Here is a 24,237-nt window from a genome sequence, read left to right on the forward strand (position 1 = left end):
TTACTAAGCCACACAAAGCAGCAGCGTAAAATGAATTTAAATGGCATGCATCAGAAAAAAATCTCTTTCACTGGGGCACAAAATCAATGTTCATTTACCAGAGCAGGATGATCAGGATCTGAGTGTCAGCCAGTTATACCTAGGTGTCATCCACAGAGCAGACCACCACCCTTTTATTGGAAAATATTAAAATCATATAAATGAAAGTGGTGGCTGTGGAAGATACTAGGTTTACACCATTTGAATTAGCCTTTGACCTCATCTTGAGGTCTGCTTTATGTTAAGCTTACATTAATTTCTAGGCTACATAATACCTTCCCTGTAACCTAAAATCTTACTATGTGCTAGTCTGTTGTGTGCATGCAGGCTAGGGTTTCCCAAGTGATAACTGCCGTGATAACAGGCTAGAGAAAAGAAAGGTGTTTTTAAGACCTCTTCATTGAATCTCTTCATTGTTTCAGGCTACCCAGGGTGTTCAAGCTTGCTCTGAGTAAAAGTTCACAGCAGGCAATGTTAAATAAATCTCTAGTAGCCTGTGTAGTAATTCAGTTTATTTTCAGGAGGAGAGTGTGAAGGAACTATAAAACAGTGTTCTCCTTTTCATATTTGTCTTGTCTTTGTCTCAGAATAACCACTGACTGGTGAGGACTGTATGTTGAACTAATATATCCATGGAAGAAAGGACTCTTCATAACTTAGGTTGACATTGACTGAAACCCCAAGGGCCTGTTCTTCTGCTGGAGACTAGAATCCAGAGGAGCCCTTAAAGGACCAGGTGGCTCCAAAAGATCTTTTATCACACTGTGATTCTTAGAACAGCACATATATTTATAGTGATAGATAAATGTTCCTGTGTGTACAAAACTGCATCACAATAAGCCTTGAGTAAAAACAAATTGTTTTAAGCAAATGAGTACTGTTTTCCCTGCTGATGTGAAAGGCAGTAAATTTAGCCAATGTCTTCTAGAACCAGCCAATGCTGAGTTCCTCAGTTTGTAAATGCCCAGCTTGAACCTGTGCAGGACTATGTGTGCACTGTCTGTGAGCTTTTGCTTCCTTCTCAGTTTAAAATTGATTATCAGGTTGGCTCCTGAAGTCAGCAGACATCTTTAGAGCAAGATGCTTGTCACCATCACTTCCAGCATCTCTCAGTGTCATTCTGAGCATGTCTTCTTAGCACTTGAAAGTGTGACTGTAGTATATGGAAAGGTAAAGACTTAGTTGTAAAATAACTGGCTTGCATGCTGTTAGTGTGACCTTAGAAGATGTAATTCAGTGCTAGCAGGCTGTAAAATGTGTATCCAGCTGGATACTAAAATGAGCCTTTTGCTGGTGCAACTACAGTTATCAATACCTGAACTAATTACAACAAAATGAGTTTTGATGTGCCTACATGAGGAGCAATCCTGTCTTTGAAGGCAGCCCCTTTGACCTCAATGTACCTTAATATGATTCTCAGGATTGCATGTTGCAATTTTGTAAATTAAAGCAATTTTTTTTATAGATTGAGTGAATTTAGAATTCAGTGCCATTGATTTTAAAGGAGACAATTCAGACATAGTGGTTTATTAAACTGAGGAATTGGGAACAGCTTTGCTATTTGCAACCTCTGATAATTTTAAATCCTGGCCATTGGGTTGCTAAATTAAGGTGGATATTTACATTATCTTCTGCTGATCCCCTTGCCACCTGAGAAGTGGTGTTCAGCCTCTACAATAACGTGTGATATTGCATTGCTTTGACATACTTCTAGGCATTCTAGAATGTGGTTCTGGTTCTAAATTGCTTAGCAACTGGTTAGATACCACAGCCTCATTGTAGTGTAGTGAGAAGAATTTAGTACATTTTTAATCAGTCATAAAAGTGGTCAAACAAAACTGCATTGATATTAGAGAATTTTTGTTGTACAGAGGAACACAATTAGCATAAATTGGTTTTGAAAATGCATTCTAGATGTCTTCTTAGTCTGTGTATGTGTATACATGCTCATCCACACTTGCACACGTACAGACCCACTAACCTTCCATCAGCATTTCTCTCCTGCTATATATGTATAATTCATAATCCATGTAGCTGGTGCCAGCAAAGCACTTTTTCTGTATTATTTTCTCCAACAGCAGGGTAATGCAGCACTGCTGATGGACTAGAAGGTACTGGTGAGGAAATATAGTAATGGACATAGTGCATTAAAATGTCAAAAGGAAAAAGGAGGCGGAAATGGGGAATAAATTTTTAAAAAAGAATAATAATATAAATAAAACCCAGGACTGTTTTAGGTGTTTTACATCCTAGTGCCTGTCAGTTTTGTGCAGTATTTTCCAGTCTGGCCCTTTTGATCTTGAAACTTGGATTTAAAATTCTAATTGTGATTTTGAAAGCTGCAGTTTTGTAGCAGGAAGTCTTGAAGTGCTCCAGTAAAACTTACTGTCTTTAATCCCTGGAGAGAGTATATATTTTCCATTGTTTTCCCTTTTCCCCTTAAGCTTGGAGGTGCTGTTCTTCTCTGTTGGGAAGTTCGGTGGAGTGCAGAAAGGTTAAGTACTCATTCAAGTTTCTTTGCTTATTCAAACCAGGCTACTTCTAGATGAAAGGCTGCCAGCTGTGAAATCCCCAAAGTAAACTAGGCTAAGATAGGACTGGTAGCCATAATTGGAGCCAGTGCCTGCCTTATCTGTTGCCTTTGAAATAAGCCCCTGGCAAGAAAGGCTCTTTCTGCCGGGTCTTTTATTTAACATTCACTCACACTCGAAGGAGTTGCTCCTGTTCAAATTCAGGCCATTCACGGTTCTCCAGGCTCAAGCAGCCTGGTCATTTTCCCTCTTCTCTGCTTCTCCAAACAATCACATATTTCCTTTAGAGATCTTGATGGGTCACTCTGAAATGAGCCCCACTTTGCTTTCCATTAGTGCTGTTCTAATATCCTGGTGGTACTTTCAGTCCATGAAACTGAATTTGGCTTCCAAAACAAAGGCTGTGTAGTTTCAGCAAGGTGAAGTGGTTTTGCTTCTTGGCCCAAATGGCTGTATTGTCTCTGTGAACTCCAAATACTCCCGTGCTGGCTCCACCTGGGGCTGGAGGAGATTCAGTAACAGCTGGAATATCTTCTCCCCATGCTCAGCTTCTGTGTGACTTGAGGGGTTAAAAGTCCAAATACTAATGCTTACTGTAACTGTAATTTCTAAGGAAGCTATTAACCAGTATTGACTTATTTCTCTTCTAAAGGACCCATGCTTCTTCCCTCTTCATGAGAAATAGTCATTTTTATCAAGCTGATTATTCTATTCTTTATTTTTTTCTTTTCATCATGTTTTGCTTTTCAAAGCAGAATCATGTATGAGTTTTTCTCCTATAATGTATTAGGAGGGAGGAAGTTCAGCTCAGCTTATATGTATTTATTATTGTAAGGGGAAAGCTAGAAATCTGTGATTATTTTATTCAAATGGAGATGCATTTTATGGATCAGCTCAAAATTGCTGATAAAATCATGTAAGTATTGGAAGAAACTTTACATGCTGAGCTAACCAAAGCCATTTCTTGTGGGAGACTAAGAGAAATACATTTTTATCTGGAATTTTGTTTTACTAAAAGGTAAATCCATCATTTTGGAGCCCTGGTTGTCACCATGCTGCAGAGTTCTTGCAGGGAACCAGTGATTTGGGGAGGCATTTTTTTCTTCTTTGGGCTCATCAATCAAGTCGACTGCTGTATGCTTTTCTTGCCATTAGAGATTAACCACAGACCTCAAGAGTCCTACTCTTTTCCTCCTTCAGAGAGTAACCATTCTTAAATTGCGAAAGCAGGAGCATGTTGGGAAGGAAGAGTGATTTTTAGTCATGAATGAGAATTTTCACTTACCTCAGAGACACTTCTAATTCGATTATTATTGTGTCAAGATTATTTTTGGCTTGATTTGGTTGTTCAGGAGATTCATTGCCCTCTGTAGAAAGACTAATTATTTTGAAACAAAATTGCAGTGTAGGACTTTGTGTAGCTTATTAACATTCTGCCTTAGGGTTGGATGTTATATAGAAACTCTGTACCTTAAAATTTGGTCTTTATGATATTAAGAATGCAGTACTTCATTAATTGATACTGTATAAAGTTAAAGAATAAGGAAGGACCTTAGATTGAGTACTCTTTCTTGGGTGGCAAAAACTATTTCAGATGGGGAAACAATTTTCACAGTCTGTCAGAAGATCTACTAGTTTAAATCACAGAAGTGGTTAGGAAAAAAAAAAAGCCAAAACAAAATAGGAGAATAGCCATCTGTTTAATGGGACTCATGAAGAAAGCTAATTCTCTGTCTGCGCTGTGTGATTTGGCACATAACACAGTGCAAGTACAGGACTGTGATTGAACAGCCTAAGATTTTTGTGACAGCAAGGAACAGATATAAAAAATTATAGCAGGGCTTCAGGTTTTAAAGGGGGTTTAAGGCTTTAGATTCATTTACAAGGGTGAGAGAAAAATAACCAATTATTTTTTTTAGCAATGCTGCTTGGGGAAATACAAGTGGGAAGAGCCCTTCAGTTTGTTGATGAGTTCAGATGGGAGCACCAATTCTAGCTGGATATATAAGTAGCCTTGTAAGAATCATATTAAATAATAACCTAACAGCATGAGATTTTGCTGATGATGGCTGGCAGTCTTACTGACACATTAAATACCTGTTGCAGTGGCCACAGTAGGTTTCAGGCATCTGAAACAAAGATGAAAAAAAGAGGCAACTGAAATAATGCTGACATCTGCACTACATTGCTCTTGTGAAACTGTCCAGTGTGCCAGAGAGACAAGACTGATGGTAGCAGTGCTGGTAATAATATCAATAAACATATAACTGCTCCAGGCCATTGGGCAAAGATAGGTGAGTGAAAATGTGTCTGCTGGAAAATCCCTCTGGAGAACTTCCTCAACATGCTGATGCACATGCACAGTTGCATTCTGCATGCTGCTGTCAACCAGATGAGATTTTACTATGAAAAAATATATTGAACAGCTGGCATGAAATGATCAGGTTTTTATTAGATTTTCAGTTGGTTGCTAGCACCGTGCATTCCAATGTGCTCAAAAGCAGCATGAGGATGTGACTGAACATGGTAAGAAGGTGGTGGGAGAGAGCATCCCCAGGTGGAAGACAAGGGAGCTCAGGGGTCAAACCTCTCCCAAGGCAGTGTCCCACCAGAGGAAACTGAGTTAGTGACACACAAAGTGTGTCCTTAGTCTCCTGTAGCTTTTTAGCACCATGCTTTGGTGACCTTCTGGCTGTTCGTGTGCTGGGAACAGACTCTTACCACTTTCAAGTAATCTTTCTGGAAGAGAGTTCATAGGGCCTTCCAGCTTTTTAATACAGCTATTTATAAACATGCACAAAAATAGAAGGTGCATAGTGAGAGTCATATGAGTCATTCCCATTTTGATATCAAGTCACACCAGGCTAAATCACCCTTCTTGACATTCTGGTTCAGATTGACAGCATCATGCCATAGAGGGCAAATTTCTTTTTTTCCCTATAAACCCAGTTCATGCATGCTCCTGCTTGACAGATTAAAGCAACCATCTTTTGTGCATCACACACTCCACTTGGGCTAAGAAATGTATCTCCTTAGTGCTCAGATATCATGTCTAAGGGGGACAGTTGTGAAAGCAGTTGCTGTTAGAGCTGCTGTACAAATCCATGTGTGGGGAAGGTAGACAGAGGTCACCAAGAGTGGAGCTCTGATGAGTTTCCAAGCCATTTGACTTGGCCCACTTTTCAGTTGTTCTGTGTTTTTTGTCACACAGCATGATAATTTTATTTATCCAGTACAGGTTGCATGGAGTACCAAGAGCTTAGTTTGTTCTTACACAAATAAATTCACATATGGGGGTGTTGCTGCACTTGGTAAGAATGCTGTGCAATAAAGGCTTTTCAGTGGTACCCTGTGGGTTTGAAGACTGGTGATCAAATGCTGTGATCACCATGAAATTCAGACCAAAACTACTTTAATTAACACAAAGGGAACTTTATAAAAAGAAAATCAATTGGCTGCAACTTACAAACAAACAAACAAAACCCTACAGTATTTCGTTATCACTAAATGCTTTTCAGTCACACACCCTTCTGTCATTAGGATCAAATGAAGTTAAGTAATTTTTTTTAACAGGCTTGTGCTGTGTTTTCCTCACTGTATTCAACTACTTTATTATTCTTCTGGACATATTTTAGACCATTATTAATTTTGGATCTCTTCCTCAGTTTTTATTATCTGTAAAATGGGGTAGAGAGATTTATTCTGATCCTAGCATGCTTTCAGCTGTGCAAATGTTGGGTAGTTGTATTGTTATTAGCATTGTTACTCATGAATTACACGTGCCTCTTATATTGCTCTTCCAGAGCTGGATGTGGTGTGACACTTTTTGTTGGGCTTTAAATGACTACCAAGTTTTCACTGGAAAAATGGTTAATGGGATGACAACAGCTTGTAAACAAACAATAGGTTTTTGTGACTGCTTTTCTGAGTGGCTCAGCATTGAATGAGTGTGGTAGGAACAACTAATTTTTAAGCTTCTTCCCCCTCCTTGATTGTTTTTTAGTAAAATCCAACCAATGGAGATGATGCTAAAGTATTTGTGTAAATCAGGAGGAAAGTAATATATTTAGAAGGGCTATTTCTGTTACTCTTTTTAAAAGATCACTGCACAATAATATTTGGATGGGCCAGACGAAGAAATCAGGCAGTGCACTCGGTCTGACTGCAGTGGATTACAAACCAATTTGCACTATCACATAATTTCAGCATTAAAATTATTTCCCCATTTTAGCATTGCCATTTAGTCCTGGTTATTGTGAGGACCAGTTTTGTGTTAGTCTGTGTACCTTCCTTCAGCAGACACGTACACACACATACCCCTCTCAGTAAAAATCTGGATGCTTTTTCATTTATGTTTCCCCGTGCTTTGTCAGTGTCAGTGTATTTCAGAACTTCGACCTCCCGTTTTCACACAAGTAGATATGCACAAGTGCAAAATTTTCTCTTTCTTTCTAACCTGAAAAATGGCAAAAAGTTTTGTGGCAGACCTAATACAGCAGCTTTCATGGTTGTTTTTCTGAAACTTCGTTATTACAATTGGTGAACTTCCCCACTGAACAGAGGAGGACCTGTAAGTCCAAGTTAGTATCCTTACAGTAGCAGCTAACAGGAAGATGATACTTTGCTTTCAGATATAGTGTTGTTAAATTCGTTTGTTTTATTCACGTGGGAACTGCCTTCAGTGCCATTTTATAGCTGCTCAAGGCAGTATTTAGGCTTTGTTTGTCTTGGACTTTGCTAAGAGTGGTATGAACCACCAGGCAGAACAAAGTAAGCAGTGTTGGGGCTCATTTTCCCTTGCTGTATTCTCCCTCCTTCAGTTCTCCCATATCCTCTGACAATGGAAATGGTTTCACTTCTCCAAGGAAGCCCATAATGTAGGAAGAAGGAAAATCCATAACAAAAGAGCATATGTATCTGCTTGCACATGTTTATGTGTAAATTCTCCAGGGAGAAAGTATTCACAGGTCTCACTCCTGAATTACTCTCATTATAATAACCCATTTGGTGTCAAAGTGTGACAGATTATAAGTGCTTAAGGCTAGTCCCAGCTCAAGACAGATTTAAATAAAGTACTTCTGGTTATTGTGCAGGTCAGTGTGTTTAAATAACAACCCCCCAAATCATACTTTGACATTTAAAAGAGAGAGGAAATATTGTCATGCTGCAGACCTGGCACAGATAAGCACAGGGCAATTTGGTCAGTACACTGTGATTTGTGAGTGCAGCCTAACGCAGTCATTTTCACAGTTTGTAATCAAGTAGCCACCTTAGCAGCGTGTCAGCATTAAAAGAAAAAATGTTCCTTTTAAAATGTTTACACAAATTACTCCCCTGAGGTGCTGCAGTGCATTCGCTGCAAAACTGATGTAGGTTAAAGATCTGGAGCAGAAATGGCAAACTTGTGGGCCATTTTTTTTCACCAGCCAATTGCTCAGGTGACCTGGTCACAGTAACAGGATAATTTCTCAGGTCCAGCACCTAGGGCAGCATAACTGGGAGAAATCCTACATTAGGTGCACACTGTGTCAAGTGTCAGGAAGCTCAGTGCCCAGGTGCCTGACTAACAACTGATGAGTTTGTGACCGCTGGGATTTGTGCAGGGTGACTCAATGGCATCTCTTTCCTGCCTGGGCTGCGTGTCCCATCTCGGCTTTGTCCCTGTAGCCCTGCTCCTTCAGCATCACCCAGTTGTGCCACATTTGGGCTGGGGTGAGGGACAGTGGGGCTCCCCCAGCATTTGGCCAAGGTGGCCACCTCAGAGCCTGGCCCTTCCTCAGGGCAGGGTGCACCAGCTGAAGAGCTGAGGGAAGGCACATGTCTGGTAGCACCCTGCTTTGGAAGCTTCCCTGTGAATCCCTTCCTTCTTTCAGGCATATCTGGATAAAGGCTGCACTTGTGCTAGAGGGACCATAACCTGTGTTTACTCTGGGAGTAGCTGGTCCTTCTCCTGTATCTCTGTTTCATCTGCCTTCTGTGTACCAATCATCCTCTTTGCCCTAAAAACCTTTGGCACCTAGTGAGGATGCTCCCAGTCCTTTTTCCTTCTTAGTTTCTTTCTACTGTCTCCTTCCTTTCCATTTTCTATGCCCCAAAATCTCCTCACCTCCATCACTTCTTGACTCTCCACCACTGAAGCTTTCTTCTGTTCCCAATACATTTCCAAGTTGGATTTGCCTCCTGTGGTCAGGCTGCCACAGGGCTCATTACAGAAGGTGCACATTTTTTCTGACTGGATGAAGGGCTTTGCTCCGATGTTGTAGATTGAGAGAAGAGTACAGGGCATCAGATGCCTCTTAGGAAATCCACAGAAAGTTTTAAAATGTGATCTCTCTGTACACAGAACAGCCTGAGCTTTGACATGTTTCCATATGAAAAGTTGTGTCTTAATTTCTTTTCTTGTTGAGAAGCAGAATCCACTTCTGTCATTGTCCATAGCTAAACCACATACACATCTGAACTGAACTTCATAGTGAATTCATATTTTTTTCAATAAGAAGAAAGAAGGAAGATGACAGTATAAGTCTTGCATCAGGTGACAAAACTGAGGAGGTACTAAATCACATATCAGGAAGTATGAAGCACAGGGGCTGTGGAGTCACTTCTGTGTCACTTCTGTGAGACAACACAGAAACTTACTGAGGGTTTCAGATCCAATTAAAGGAAGGCATTTCAGTATAAGAGACTACTCAGCAGCTGTGATCACTCCTGTGCTCCTGTGCATTGTCAGTGCTGTTCTTTCTAACCATTTCTTTGTTGTGCTCTTTAACGATGACCAGATCTTGCGTGTCAACTCCTCTTTTTAAATACACGGACGTCTGCATTAGCTCAGAAGGCACAATTAGATCTGATGCTACTTGTTTTGCACAGAAAAGAGATTAAGTGCATATTAAGCTTTGGGTAGATTGCAAATGAAGGAAAACAAAAGATCAGAAGAACTTCTTAAAAGGGAATGGTTTGAATCTCAGCAGTTGTATTTTGGACCCAGTAGTACACCAGACTGTCAACAGCACAGTGAAGCTGACGAGCTAAGATCCTAGGATCATTCAGGCTGGAAAGGAGACTCAGCAGGAATATTTAGTCCAATCTTTTCCTCATCAGGCTCATCTTAGAGCTTAGGGTATTATCCTGTTGAGTCTTCAAAATCTCCAAATGCAGAGATTGCCCACTTCCTTTGGGTCACCAAATCTAGTCTCTCACTATTTTCACTGGGAAAATTATTTCCTTGCATACAGTCTGAGCTGAATGTGTTTTTACTCCTGCCCAGTGTGTCTTGTCCCCTCACCATGCCCACTGTGAAAAGACCAGTTTTATCTTCTTGCTGACCTCCTTTTAGGGGCTGTGGGGCTTCTTTAGCTTCCTCTCAGCACCTGTCTCTGCCCCAGGCTGAATGAGGCCTCATCCTTCAGCCCTTCCAGGGTGAGTGCTCAAGCCTTGGCCATGTAAGGGGTTCTCTGCTCACTCTAGCTTATCATCATCTTTTCTTTTCTGGGGATCCAAAACTGAACATGATGCTCTAGATGGAGTCCAGTGAGTGCTGAGGAAGGAGGGGATGATCAATTTCTTCCATCTCCCAGCTCTGCACCTCATCACACAGCCCAGGGTGTTGTTGGCCCTCTTTGCTGGCAGGGCAGACTGCTGGCTTGTGCTCAGCTCCGTCTGCCAAGATGCCCAGGGAATTCTCAGCAAAGCTGCTCCCTCTAGTCAAGTCCCAGCTGGCACCACTGCAGGGGACTCATCCTTCCCAGGTGCAGGACCTTGCACTTGTCCCTTTTACAAGGTTCCTGTCAGCACATTCCTCCAGCTTGACCAGGTCCCCTGAGGTGGCAGCCCTTTCCTCAAGCATAAAAGCTGGCTCTGGCATTATGCATTGCTGATTTGTCAACAGAGTAAATAAACCATAGAAAACAAGCAGATTCCTCTCTCCCACTTTAAATCTCTTAATATTGTTGCACTCTTGAAGATCTACTTGTAGCAGTAGAGCAGAAAAAAAATTGTAGCCTTAGGTGTTGTGTTTAAATTGATAGCATAATCCCAAATTTGTCTTGGCCTGACTGCTTTTTCTTCTAAATGGGGAAAAATACATTATCTGGGATCAAGGTATTGCAAGAGCAGATACTCTAGTTCACACTCAATGCAGGGTTTGTCTGACCAATACATTTTCCAACATGTTGCCTGCATGCAGAAATGTCAGGTGCTGAGATTTCCTACATTCCCTTGGAGTGTAACTGTATCTCACCATGAAGACATCTTTTCATTATACTAAACTTAAGTGTATCTTTTCTTGATTTCTTCCTATTACTCTAATTGCACCATCCCTACGCAACCCAGCCCTTGGTGTTTATGTGGCAAATACTTTAAAACTATATACTTAGCTGGGTTTGTACTGCTATAAAATTCATAGCTGACCAGTTGAATTTTTGCCATTAGATGTCACTATGTGTACAGCAGACTGTTTTTAAAGGCTTGATTTTTATTTAGCATCCTGGAGAAATGGAAGAGGGAACTGGGAGATGTAGGAGAGAGTCTAGTTCTGTAGTATGTTGGATATGCCTTAACTAAAAGCAGCACAGAAGGAAACATAAGATTTTTGACTTAACTCCAACAACCAACAGATGATGCTGTGACCTTAAGCATATATAAATATGTTTAGCAGCTGCTGTGTAACATATTTATAAGTGTTTAGTGACCTGGAGGTTAATCAAAATGAGTTTGGTGATCTCAGCTCAGTTCTTAATGGACTCCACTTCATATTATAGCACTGATGCAGCACAATTTGTCACAGTCGGCAGTCTTTACTCAAAGGAGGCCTACTGTGGAGTGAGAATTAAAGGCTGAAGTAATACCTGATTATTTCTCCCTAAAGAAACTTTCCAGTCCAAGCCATCATAGAGCAAAATAATACGTGGAGGAGCTCTGTACTGCTCAGTGCAGCCAGTCTCAGAATAAAGCAGCATTTACTCTGACAGGATGTCCTTTCAGTGGTACTGAATTAGCTCACGCGTGCTGCGGTCAGGGCTTTGATAGGGGGCTGGGGAAGGACAAAGTCCTGCCAGGGATGGTGCTGGGTCTTTTCACTTGCTGGGCTCTTTCCAGAGATGGAGACCTGTGTCCATTCCAAGTGCAACATTACATAGGAGGATGAAAGGGAAAGGCATTGCCTTGCCAGATGAAATTTCAGAATTAGGTTCTGCGGTTCAGGTTCTTCTGGGTGCAGAAGCAATTTTTTTAGACTTCAGTTGTTTCCTTGCTGTCTTGGCCAAAGCTAGTATATTCTTTTTATTTAATTTCCACTCTCCATCTAAACTGGAAATAGTTTCCTACTTTTTGATTTAAAGCTGTTGTGCAGCAGTGTGCTTGCATGAGCTGCAATTGAGATTGATGTCCATAGTGGGTAACATGAAATAGGTTGTACCTCAATTTGAGACAATGAACAGCCCCACAACTTAGAAGATACACATGCTACAGGAAGTAATACTGTTGAAATATTAGTAGGTAAGGACCAATTTCAGCTTACCTGCAATGTGTGTGTCTCGTGTGTATTTTTAAAGTAAAAGGACATGAAAGAGATAGATACCTGTAGAGACTTGCCTTTTCCAGGATCCTAACCTTACTCCATAAAAGCACCTCTCGAAATCCATTACTTCTTTTTTAAAGTATGAAAATACACTTGCACATTTTTTTCATCTTCACTAGTAACTTTGCCCAGTAACATAAAGGATCTTGCTTATCCAGCATAGAAAGCATTTTTCAGTTAACTGCATTTGCTGAAATATAGCAATTTTCAGCTAAAGAGGAGAGGGGGTGGGGATGTTTAAGATACAGTATTTACATAAGAAAAGCTTGATTGTGTGACTGAAATCATTTAAAGTTGTTGCCAAATGGTTCTGCTCTTCTCTTTTCCCTTTGTAATTTTCCCTTGGAGCATTGCACCACTGTGCATTTTAAATCTTTTCCCTCCACTTCTTGTTGCAAGCTTCATCTGGGAAATGACATTGTATGGCAGTTATCTCCTTCATATCAAAAGAAAGCCTTTGCCTCTTTGCAAGAGTGAAGAAAAGTTTGTCTTCAGAGAGCAAAGGACAAAACTGACTTGGAAAAAGATGCTTTATTTAGATAACACGTTCTCTTTTCCTTTGAAGAAATTCACAATGTGTCAAGAAAAATTAGGCCAAATAGTGCTTTAATGGTCTTCCTCCTGTACCTCCTAAAAAAGAAATCTGCTTCTACCACTTGTGTTAAGAATCTGCCATGAGTTTGGAGAAAATAAGAAGCCATGGAAGTTACTCAGGGTTCTTGATTTAGGAGTTGTCTTTTTTGATTTGAACACTATATAATAATTAAAAATAGAATTTCTCCCAAAACTCTTATCTTGCTACCTGGACATTCAGCCTTCTCTTCCTGTAGGATGAAATTAAGTGCTTTGTTTTTGTAAGGAAATAAAAGTTGACAGGTACTAAAGCTGTGTAAAAGGATGGTTGCTTTCTTGTTTTTTTAATTTGGAAAAGCAGCAGAAATGTACAGGGAGCACACTGAAGAAAGAGGTCTAAGTTTTGTATTTTCGTATGTATTTTCCTATGAATGTACAAGTAAGTATTTTTCTGTGTATTTTTATTCTTATGTATGGTTTTATATGTATGAGTGTTATTCATATACATATGATAATACATGCAGTCTTCAACTATACTAAGAAAAGGTAGGTAATCGTTTTATGCATTAAAATAAAAGGTTATTTTTGAAGTTGAATCATGCATTACATTGGGTTATCATGCTTACTTGAACTGGATTATTTTCTTCCTTGTGCCTCAGTTTGTCTATAGAGTTTGATAAATCAGGTACCAAGTATACTTGGATACTTGTTACAACTTAAACATAGATAAGTTTTAGGCTTTCAAAACACTTGATCTGAACATGTGGAGAATTATGGGCTTCATTTAGGGCAGTTTTTGAGATAAACTTATGTCTCAGTTATAAAAGCATTATACAAATATGGGATTCATTTTCAAAAGCAAAATAGTTCTGCTGAGGTTTCTTGTTTCAACAAGAAGTGGAATATGTATAGAGTTTTTTGAAAGATTGGTCGTAGATGACACATACAGATGAACACTGTTCAATGCAGTAACAGATGCAGAAATCAGACACTGAGTCTGTGGTACCCATTTTTCTTTTGGTCATTTCACTGTTTATTAAGCTCTGGCAGGTGAGGATTGCTATTACATGGTCAAAATGGTAAGAATGCACTGGATTTTCTTTTATGCCAGTACTAGGTTCTAATTTTGATTCCTGATCACATTGCTGTCTACTCAGCAATGTGTAGGTATATACATCAGGGAATATAATGTGAGCTGGATATTTGTTCGGATTGATAGTGACATGGAAAGACTGTGTACCTCTCTTGAAATTAGTCTTCAGTCCAATTCTATTTCACATATATGATAATTAGCTGAAGACTAGCTCAAAGCTCTCCACATAGGTGAAATGAACTAATTGCCTGCTTTCTCCTTACAAACAATAGGTGATGTGCTCTGTGACAAACCACAGCATCTTCAGCAATGAGGTCTGTAATGAGATGTTGTGCATGTGCTTTCCTCTCCTAGGCAAGGCAATTTTCCTGCCATGAACCAGAGTGGCATTATGGGATCCAGCTCCCCCTACACGCAGCCGATGAACAGCAGCTCTGGCCTGATGAACCCGCAGGCTCCTCCTTACAGCATGGCACCCAACATGGTGAACAGCTCAGCAGGTAACGGTGAGTGACCTTCCAGCAGTGACCTTCCTCCATAAACCTGCTTAGCCTATCAGCCCTGGGCTGCTGGCAGAGCAACATCCTTCTTCATTTGATTCACCCCTCTTGTGTACTTTGGAGTGATTTGAAATTAGGCTAAGTAAGGTGCTCACTTTTTTTGGTACAGTAACTGATACATTTTTCATTAAGTCCTTCTGCACAGCACATTGTTGAGTACACAGTTTTGCACAGTTCCATCACTCAGACTCAGCTTACATAGATGTTGACTAGCAAGTGTATGTATATTTGTGTGTATGTGTCTGCAAGAAAGGGAAGGAGAATAGCTTCTTGTTTTAAGAGGTTGCATTTGTTTTTCAGCATCTTACTTGATAAGGTTGTATTTTCAGATATTTAACATGGTAGTCGTTTAAAAAAAGATATGTGCACTTGCTATGACTTGAAGATGCTGAAAGTTGAGCACTTAACATAATCATTCTGTTTGGAGAACACAGGCCATATTTACTGTTTCCAAAATTTATATAGGGTTTCGTCATTTACTTATTTAAGTAACAGTATACAAAATTTTATCATAACTTCCTTTTGAAAAAAAAAAATAAAAGGCATATTCAGTGTAGCTCCTGGATTTATCCTTCATCTCATGGCTTATGAGTTCAGAATTGCTTGTAGCTTTGTGTGTGACTCTGAAGACAGGTGAATACAGCTCTGCACAAATGTGCTTCGTGGTCCATATTCAGCTTGAATTCCTAACAATTATCCTCCTTCAAGATAATACTTCAGCAAAGATCAATTCTTTGATTGTGCTGTGTTTGGATGGAGTTTCAATGACCCTGAAGCGGATCCTCTCAAGTACTTATTCCAGTCATGGAGTTTCTGTGCATGCTTTACTGATTACATTATCCGTTTTAGAAATGTTGGGGGTTTTAAAGTTTTTTCTGAAAGCTGAATAGGTTGTGCTAAGGTAATATGATGTTGTTTCTTAGTTGTTTTTGTTTCTACTTTTGTTTATTTCTTAAGAAATGCCTTACTACCTAAATCATGTCTTACCAAGAGCCAGGTTTTTCACATCTTTTTCTCTACCCCTCTTAGCCTGTATAATTCTTTTATCCTTTGCACCTTTCCTTGTCTTTTCTCCCTGTCAATTCTATATGTTCCAGCTTCTTTGGAGGAAAATAACCACAGTGAAATGCTAGTGTCTGGTAGGTCCAGAGAGTTTCTTTCCTCTACATAGGAGCTGCTGAGACACTGAACAGTGTCTTATATTTCAAGAACGTTATGTTATCATTTTGGTTAGCAGAAGAAAGGAAGTTGTAAGATTAAAAAAGGAAAAAAAGAGAGAGAAATTAAAAAAAAAAAAAAAAAAAAAAAAGGCTTTTTCCAGTGCTGGCCTGGAATCTATTGGCTAGCCCAGACATGCACACTGCACCATCTGGATGAAGAGGGACAAGCTATTGAAAAGAGCATTAGATAATAGCTTGCTTTTTCCCCACCAGAGCTGTCCCAGGTAATATTATGTTTTGTTTGTGTAGTTATGTGTTTTGTCTGGCTTGCTGAAATAAAATTACTTCTGAGCATTGAAACTGTGCTATAAATTCTGTTTTGCTATTAGCAGAAGTAATTTTTCCACCCTTTTCCGTTGGCCCCCAGAGCTGCAAAAATAACCAACAGCAAACAGATGGCAGAGTGCCCTGCCTAAGAAGATTTATGTATTCCTGAGGAATAACCAGTTTAAAGGAAGATTCACAGACGGTTTTTTGTTCAGATAATTCAGCCATTCGTTATTTCATACAGTGGAAATCTGTTCAATGCAAGACCATTTATCCTAGCAGTCTTTTGTATGGGGTAGTCATACTCTTTTTATTGTGTTATGCATTCTGAAATATTGGATTTTTAATAATTTAAACATTTATCAGGGCTTTTTCTGCCAGTGCATTTGTGAGGTTTTCTTTTGTTCCAGTTTTATTAATTCAGAGATTACCCAATGGAAAGTAAGTATGAGATGAACTGGAGGAGTTCAGTACACCTCTTTCAGTCTGTGTGGGAGCAGACACGCATCTAGAATTGCTTTACAGGGCTCCAGGAGACACTGTTGAGGAGGAGATGGACACACACAACACCAGAAAGAGAAAGTTAGGTGTGAATACATTGCTGAGTGCAAATGCTGTGGGAATGCTTAATTTCCTCCTATCTGGACTCATCCTTTTCCTTGGTTCAAAAAAAATGGAAGCTTAAGACAAGTGTAAATACAGTACTTTTAATAATAATTTCTTGAGCTGGGGATGCACTTTAGGGTCAGCTCTGGCCCTGCATTTGATGAGGTGGAGAACCTACAGGTGATACCTATTTAGGGGCTTGAAAACAGGATGTTCTGTGACAGGAAGACCAATTCAGCCATGTGGCTCCTGAGCCTCCCCTTCCTCCCTGCTCCATTAACATAAAATCACACATCTGTCAGATAAACCAGGGCTCAGACAATGTGGAGGGCCAAAACCAAGTGCAGCTGAGTGGCTGCTGCTGGAGTGAGGACAGTGGTTAATTTGCTCACACCACAACTGTGGTTTCAATGGAGGCCAGTAAAAACCTAAGGTGAGCAATAAGGAGAAGTTAGTTTCTTCATTGTCTGGGTTTTGAAGGATGCAGTTTTGTTCCTGTTGAGAGGGAGGGAAAAAAAGAAGATTGCTGATAACTGATGGAATTGCTTTCATATGGTGTTGGAGCTTCAGTACAGCTATGTCTAACACTGGTTTTGTCACCCATTTTTAGTAATGTTTCTAACTCCTCATTACCGGTTGATCCTTTTGTCTTTAGTTTTTTTTAATTAATGTCGCAATTGAAAGGAAAATCATGCTGCAGTTATGCATCCTGATACTTCATCAGTGACTGTGGATCAAACAGCAGATCACCAGCTTGTGCTGATGCAGAGCGGTTTAGGAACATAGAAATTACAAGATCAAAGAAGACAGATTCTTCTAATAGAGTATTCCGTCCATAACAATAACAAAAGCTTCAGGAGAGAGGTGTCAGAATCCCTTCACAATTATGGAACAAACTGCCATTCAGAAAAATGGTATAACTGCTGCTGTCCTTTTATTATATGAGTTCATATTACCTGTTTATATTTTAGACTTTTCCCCCTCTTCTTCAAATTCCAGCTTTAAAAATGCATATAATAAGGAGGAAATTCACAACCCCCAATATAGCTCATGCTGTGAGCTTTGTTAATTCTAGTAAATTAACTTTAAAAAGAAGCAATATGAAGTTTATATCTCGCAGGTTTCTATATTGTTCTTGATAGAAACTGGCATTCACAATCTCTGCTACCTCTGGAGATGAACAAACCAATAAAAAGGCATTAATCTCCTTACTGCTCAAGGATACTTTCCTTATTCCAGTACCTCTGTCTTACTGAAACATTTCTTTTTCTGGGTGTTATTATTCCCAGTTGACTTTTAACGTCATAATACTTTACATAAAATGTGAAATTCTAGGAAAAATTACTTGCACTAAAGGAATTAAAGGGACACTCTTTAAAATAATGCTAAAAGTCATACACATGCTGTATATTTGACTTGGTATTTATTTGCATATACCTCTAACAGGAAAAGCAATGATCTTTATGCAGGTGAAACTTATTTTGGTTTTTTCTGTTTTGCAGCTTGGTTGCATTTTTCTGAAAAATTTATACCTCAATTTATTTCAGATATTTTTTTTCCTCTAATGGATATCTTTGTAGGAGCTATTAATGTACATTTAGAGAAACTTTCTGGAGGTTGTCAGTAGGTGGTAACAGCTGAAGTGTCCCATTACCTATACTCCAAACAAGTGATGACCATGATCCAGTGGTCATTGTGTGACTGTAAATCGAGTCAGTACCTGGCATAGAGATGCCCATGTCCCAAACTGCTTGAACTTGTCATTCCTTGCATAAGACTTGTCAGCAGAAAGGCAGTGTGGCACTGAGATCCCTGGCAGCTCACTCATCCTTTTCAGATAGGGTCCCCAACCACATTGGGCTGCACTCATCCCCAGAGCTGAAAGTCATTCATGGCAGGACACTGGGCAGTGCTGTTGTCCCTCCTCTTTTTTTTCAGTGGGCATCAAAGCAGTGGGTATCGTCTTGTCAGCTCCACAGTCACTAATTCACTGCTTTTTCTTTTTCTTTTTTTGCAGAGGGAGAGTGCTAGGGTTAGAAGGGAGAGAGGGATGTATTACATTACAAGGGAGAGGGAAGGGAGTTTCTGTTTTGTAGAGCATGATTTGTTATCACACTAGCAATAAAGAGAAAAACAATGTTTGTATATTGCTGCTTTACAGTATTTCATCATCTTCTGGGACTGGTAGAGCAGCCTGTAGCAAAAAAGAATTCTTTGCTGCAGTTTTACTCATGTCAATATCTGCCTTTGAGTACATTAAATTCAGTGTGGAATAGTTAATTCAGGACCTTGACCTATACTTGCTTTTTGAAATCATTCTAGCTCTTAAATTCTTATAATAAGCCAGAGGCTAGTACTTGAAACCTATTCACAGTACGCCATAACACTTCTTGAGTCAAGATGCCCTGTTATCTTCCTCTCTACAATGTTTTCTCTTTTGGTCTGCACTTCACAGGCAGAATTATTAGTACCTGTGTAGAAAGAAACTGTGTCTTATTTTAGCAGTTTCGTGACAATAACAGTATTTCACTGCTCAGAAAGGGTCAAAACAATGTTCTCGCTGTACCGCTTAGCTAAAAAAAGTGAAAGAATGTCTTCTCACAAATCGCTAGAGAGTATGTTTGCAAGAAGTTACGAAACAGCATTTCAACAGCAGATAGAAAAATAGCTGTGGAAACATCATGGGTAAAAGCTATAGGGAAAATAGACAACCTTGCAGTTTGCCAGTAAAATGCTTACAGTTCTTCTCTTAGAGGTAGAAAGAAAGAATGTAGATGAACTAAATGATTCAGAACAAAAAGTGAGACAGAATTTGGGTAACCTTATTATTTTTTTTCATAATTGTCTCCAATTCCTGATAGTTACATTTGCATATACCAATAAGAAATAGTCAAAAGCTAAAATGAACCTGTATTTCTACATTTCTAAGTATGACTGATAGAGTCAGAATGTGTGTTATAATCAGCAGTCTGGAGTTACTAGCCCTTTATATGAGGTGTTAACTTAAACTCCTCTGGAACAGAGATTTCCTAAGGGAGTTCTGATGGAAACAGGACTACTAGAAGTGGACACAATTTTAAAATTCTTTATAATATAGAAGTATGATGTGCCAACTAGATAAAAGTGAGATATCAGCAGAGAATTTAGCTATGCAGAATTCTGGTGAAGAAGCGTGATCATTAATTCCTCTTTGTTTGACCTCTCTAAAATTGCTTTATAGGGGAAGGGTCAGCTTTGCTTGCTTTGAAACTAAAACCCAAGATTTCTTTTTTAGCACTTTCACAGCATGAAATGTGTTAACTATTAAAATGGATTTTGTATAACAGTTCTGCATCCCAGTTTGAAACCATACTGTGGCGTGTATTTGACCATTTTGTACATAAGTGTTAGGCTGCCATCCTTCTCTTGAGAATGGTCACAAGCTGCCCCAGCTCCTCAAGCAGAATATAAGGGCAAAATGCATACAAATCAAATGCTTAGTGGATGCTGACTTCCCAGTAGCATGTTGACTGGCTGTTTTGTTGAGATTTCACACACATATATAAAAATATCAGCATTTTTAGCTGATCCCAATAGATTTTTCTCTGCAGCTGCATCACTTGTAAAAGGCTTTTTGTTCCAATTCTTGAAGTCTGGAGTATTGCAAGTATTTTTTTTTTTTTTTTAAATCTCAATTATGATTTATGTGTTGTGATGACTTTAAGGGCTTGATTGGGCTACAAATGTGCTTTGAAAGAACAAGAAAATGTGCCCATGAAAAACACCGGCAGTTCAGAGCTGGATATTGAGCATACAGTTGTAAACTCACATGGCACATGGCTGGGTAGGTTTTTTTGGCAGAGCCAGAGTCTCAACCTGCAGTGATGCTAAAGATATTAGCAAATTAGCACTGCAAAGCTTGCCAGCGTATTCGCTAGAGTCCTGCTCATGCTCTCACTGCTGTAATTAAAACTAATTATTTTCTAAAACATAGTAATACATGAATATGTGCAATAATCATTTTGTAGTGGGCAATCTGTGAAGTATTTTTAAAGCTTCTTTTCCCCCTCCTATCTTTGGCTCGCTGTGCAGTGTGCCTGGTGCAAGCCAGCACTGTCATTTTGCGAGACCCACACTACTCTGGTAAAGACAATGATGCTTTACTGATTCTTACATTTTTATGTTTGGGATATATATCTTTTCTTTTTTAATGTCTTTGAGGTTATTCTGTATGTTTTTCTTACCTCATATCCTTTGAAAAAAGGGCATGAGGGGGATTAAAAGGAGAGAAAGGGAAGGTAATCCAGTCTTTCACAAATGCTATGCACATGGTTTTCAGCAGGCAAAGAATCAACTGGTGTCTTGCTGCTGTTTTCTGGTTATTTGCATTGATTCAGTGTCATGGCACCTCCTAGCATCTGCTCTGCCCAGTATTTTCTGTCTATTTGTCTGAATGTTTCTTCTCGCATCTTTCTAGAAATCCAGGAATCCAGCAGCTCTGCAGCAATAAAACTATACTTGGCACTTGTATCTTCAAATAAAAAATACCCTTAAACTCCTTGCACCCCTGGGAAGCCAACTGCATGCCATTATCAGAGAAAGACATTTGTGTGTTCGTTATAGTCCCACCTCATTTTGGCAGGAGGAAGAAGCTGAGTGCTGGTTCTCCAACAGAGCATGGTTTACAGCTTGTAATTCTGTAGTTAAGGCTCACAGTGGCTCAGCCATTCATATTAAAATTGGTAGGGGCAGGAATTATCTGCTGGACACCAGCCTTAATACAAATGTAATTGGAAAATTCTGGTTTTTTCTCGGATTCAACATGGAAAGCAGAATGTGCATTGTTTTCATTTATGTTTGTCTATTGCTAAAGGGAGAGTGCAGTAATTAAAATAGATTTGTTGTGTTAAAATGCTGTGGTCAAATGCAGAGACAGTTGAAGAGCACCAGCAGCATGAAGAATGAACTCTACTCTGTTAAGTGGTGGTTGTTGTTGCATGGTGCTTGTATTCTCTTCTTGTTCATTCTCCTTTGTTTCCTCAATTCAACTGAAGAGGTTTCCAGGTTTCCAGATGCTAGAATAACCGGACAGAGGTGGGAAAACCTCTCCTTCACGTGGCGCCCCAACCGTGCAGCAGGAAGTGTGTTTTTTCTACAAAGCCAAACACAGTCATGCTTAACTGTTTCTCCTGTTTTCGATTAGCACCTATGGGTCTTGCAGATATGATGACACCCGGTGAGTCCAAACTCCCCCTTCCTCTCAAAGCAGATGGCAAAGAAGAAGGAGCCCCCCAGCCCGAGAGCAAGTCAAAGGTATTGACCACCTCCCGCACGTGGTGTTGGTTCTGCCCGCAGGAGTCTGCTGTGTTGTCCTTCATCTCCTGGTTTTGGCCTACCCACTTTTGTTCTTTCCTGCATGCCTTTCCATTCACGTGCAATCTCTTTGGTTTTGGGTTTTGTTTTTTTTCTTTTTTTTTGTTCGTTTGTTTCTCTTTTTTTTTTTTCTTTTTTTTCTTCATTGTGTGGATCTGAAAGTTACTAGTTCTTACGGCATTTTAACTTGTGGGGGCAAAGCATCCCAAGCCAAAAGCTGCGTGGACATTTGGCTGTGCCAGGTGGGTGGGAAAGAAGGGTCTTGCCTGGTTTCAGTCCTTGCAGCCATTTTTCTCTGCCTTCAGTTATAGCTTCCTGTTTTGGCCGCAGCAGCAACATACTTTAATATTTTGCTTTCCTGCCTTATTTGATTAAATAAGGTGAATGCCTTGTTTTTGTTTGTTTCTTTCATAATGGGAAACCCATGCTTAGCATTTCATGTGTGCTTGAAGTAAGCATGGTGGCTTAGTGACTTTAGCCAAGCATCCAGCAAGCTTCCCAAATTATACTAATTAACAATGTTGTTTTAATACCTTTTATATATATATATATAAATATATTTATATATGTGTGTGTTTTCTGTATGTGTCTCTCTGTTTATATATATTTTATATATAATAATTGGTCAGTCTGTTAAACTGGATGTATTTTTTTTTGTTTTTAATAAAGTTTGCCCTGCCTTTGTCATATTTTTTTTTTGTATTCCTCTACCACAGGATAGCTACAGCTCTCAGGGTATTTCTCAGCCCCCAACCCCAGGCAACCTGCCAGTCCCTTCCCCAATGTCCCCAAGCTCTGCTAGCATCTCCTCATTTCATGGAGATGAAAGTGATAGCATTAGCAGCCCAGGCTGGCCAAAGACTCCATCAAGCCCTGTAAGTGGCTCTGGTTATTTTGGTTTTTGTTTATTTTTTGTAATTAATTATATTTTAATGCTTGCTTGTTTGTTTTGTAAATTCCTTTTCTTTATTATTTATCCACTAAACAGTTTTCTTTCTTTATAACACTGGGTACAAATTCTGCTCTCGGACACATGACTGTAAGTTCCACTGCCTGGCTTCAGTGGGGCCTGAGCATGCTTATCCAAGGGCAAAATTTGTCCCAACAGTACTTTGAAATAAGAAAGAGTAAAATTGTGTGCATCATGCAAGTGTGCTGTCTGGTAAAACAGCAGTTGTTGTGAAGAAAACATCCTTCCTGTAATGCATCAGCTTCCAAGCATGCCGACTGTGTTGTTAAGAACAATTCCATTTCTGTTCCTGGGCCCAAACTCCTTCACACAACTGACTTCACTCTGGTTGCTGCACTTGTCTTTACTAGGATTATTTAGGGAAAAAAAAAAAAAAAACAAAATGAGAAATCTTCTCCCCTATTGAAACTAATACCAATCAAAACTTAAATTATAGGCTCGGCACCAAAAAGGTTGCCATTTATATTTGTGAAACATTTTTAATTTTGAATTGTGTATTTGGAAGTACAGCCATTAGGCTGTCAAGGCACAGTCTAAACCAAAATTGTTTCTGATTTGCTTCATTTAGTTATTTTTAAATAACCCAGACTGTGAGCTGAAAAAAGACCCTGATACATGTACATTTTTAGAAAATTATTTTTTTAGATTAGTAATGTTTAATCATTCTCATACAGGTTGTAAAGAAAAACCTGAGAGAGATGTGTGGAACTAAAACCAAATTTCATCATCTATCTTTCTATCTGTATATATGCACACACGTAGAAAATCTATATACATATATAGAAAAGAGAATGCAAACATAAGGTGATGTGGTCTATGGGGAGCAAATGTCCATCTGGTCATTTTTTGCTTTGTTTTTTTTTTTTTTATAGTTAGGAATATATATATGTTGTTCCTCTCACTTCTTTTTATCAAAAGCAGAAATGATTGTAATTTCTCTGTAAAAAAGATAATGTAACATATTCTTGTGCAGAATATAAAGGGGGTTTTCCCCAGTGTTAAAGTGCACTTAAAATAGCAATGATTCTTTGATAACAACTTTTACAAAGTGATATGTTAAAGAGTCTCAGGGCAAACAGAGGAAGGCCAGTCAGAGGGGAAGAGATCTAACCATCCAAACCCAGATATTTACAGAATCCCCTGAGCAAGGGGGCAGCATGGCATGAAATGCACCACTTAAATCTTTGGATGTTGATTTGACAGCAACTTTGAGTCTCAGAAGGCAGCTGATGTTACTTGTTCCCACAAGGTCTCATCTTTTTCTTAGATTTGTAAAAGGGTGAAACCAAAAATTCTGTTAGTTTTCTTTGTAGTAATGTTTGGGGTATTGCTTGTTTGGGCAGTTTTCTGGAGGAGAGCAAGAGAGTTATTGCAAAGACTGTCTGACACATCGAGTGCTTCCTTTACAACCAAACAGTAATTCCTGAGCTCATTGCATAAACTGCATAG

At 39.3% G+C, this 24,237-nt stretch overlaps 1 protein-coding gene across 6 annotated transcripts in view; it reads left to right on the forward strand.

Annotated features, from left to right (window-relative positions):
• ARID1B (AT-rich interaction domain 1B) overlaps positions 1-24,237 on the forward strand; it is a 323,079-nt gene that overhangs the window by 267,259 nt on the left and 31,583 nt on the right. For 3 of the 6 annotated variants that reach the window (XM_056486539.1, XM_056486543.1, XM_056486540.1), the window contains 3 exons: positions 14,168-14,319; positions 21,649-21,758; positions 22,535-22,693. In XM_056486539.1, the coding sequence (XP_056342514.1) occupies positions 14,168-14,319; positions 21,649-21,758; positions 22,535-22,693 (421 nt within the window). The remainder of the gene's footprint in view (positions 1-14,167; positions 14,320-21,648; positions 21,759-22,534; positions 22,694-24,237) is intronic. The other 3 variants (XM_056486541.1, XM_056486544.1, XM_056486545.1) reach the window with 1 other exon arrangement.

The sequence above is a fragment of the Oenanthe melanoleuca genome, chromosome 3, assembly GCF_029582105.1.
Source record: "Oenanthe melanoleuca isolate GR-GAL-2019-014 chromosome 3, OMel1.0, whole genome shotgun sequence".
NCBI lineage: Eukaryota > Metazoa > Chordata > Aves > Passeriformes > Muscicapidae > Oenanthe > Oenanthe melanoleuca.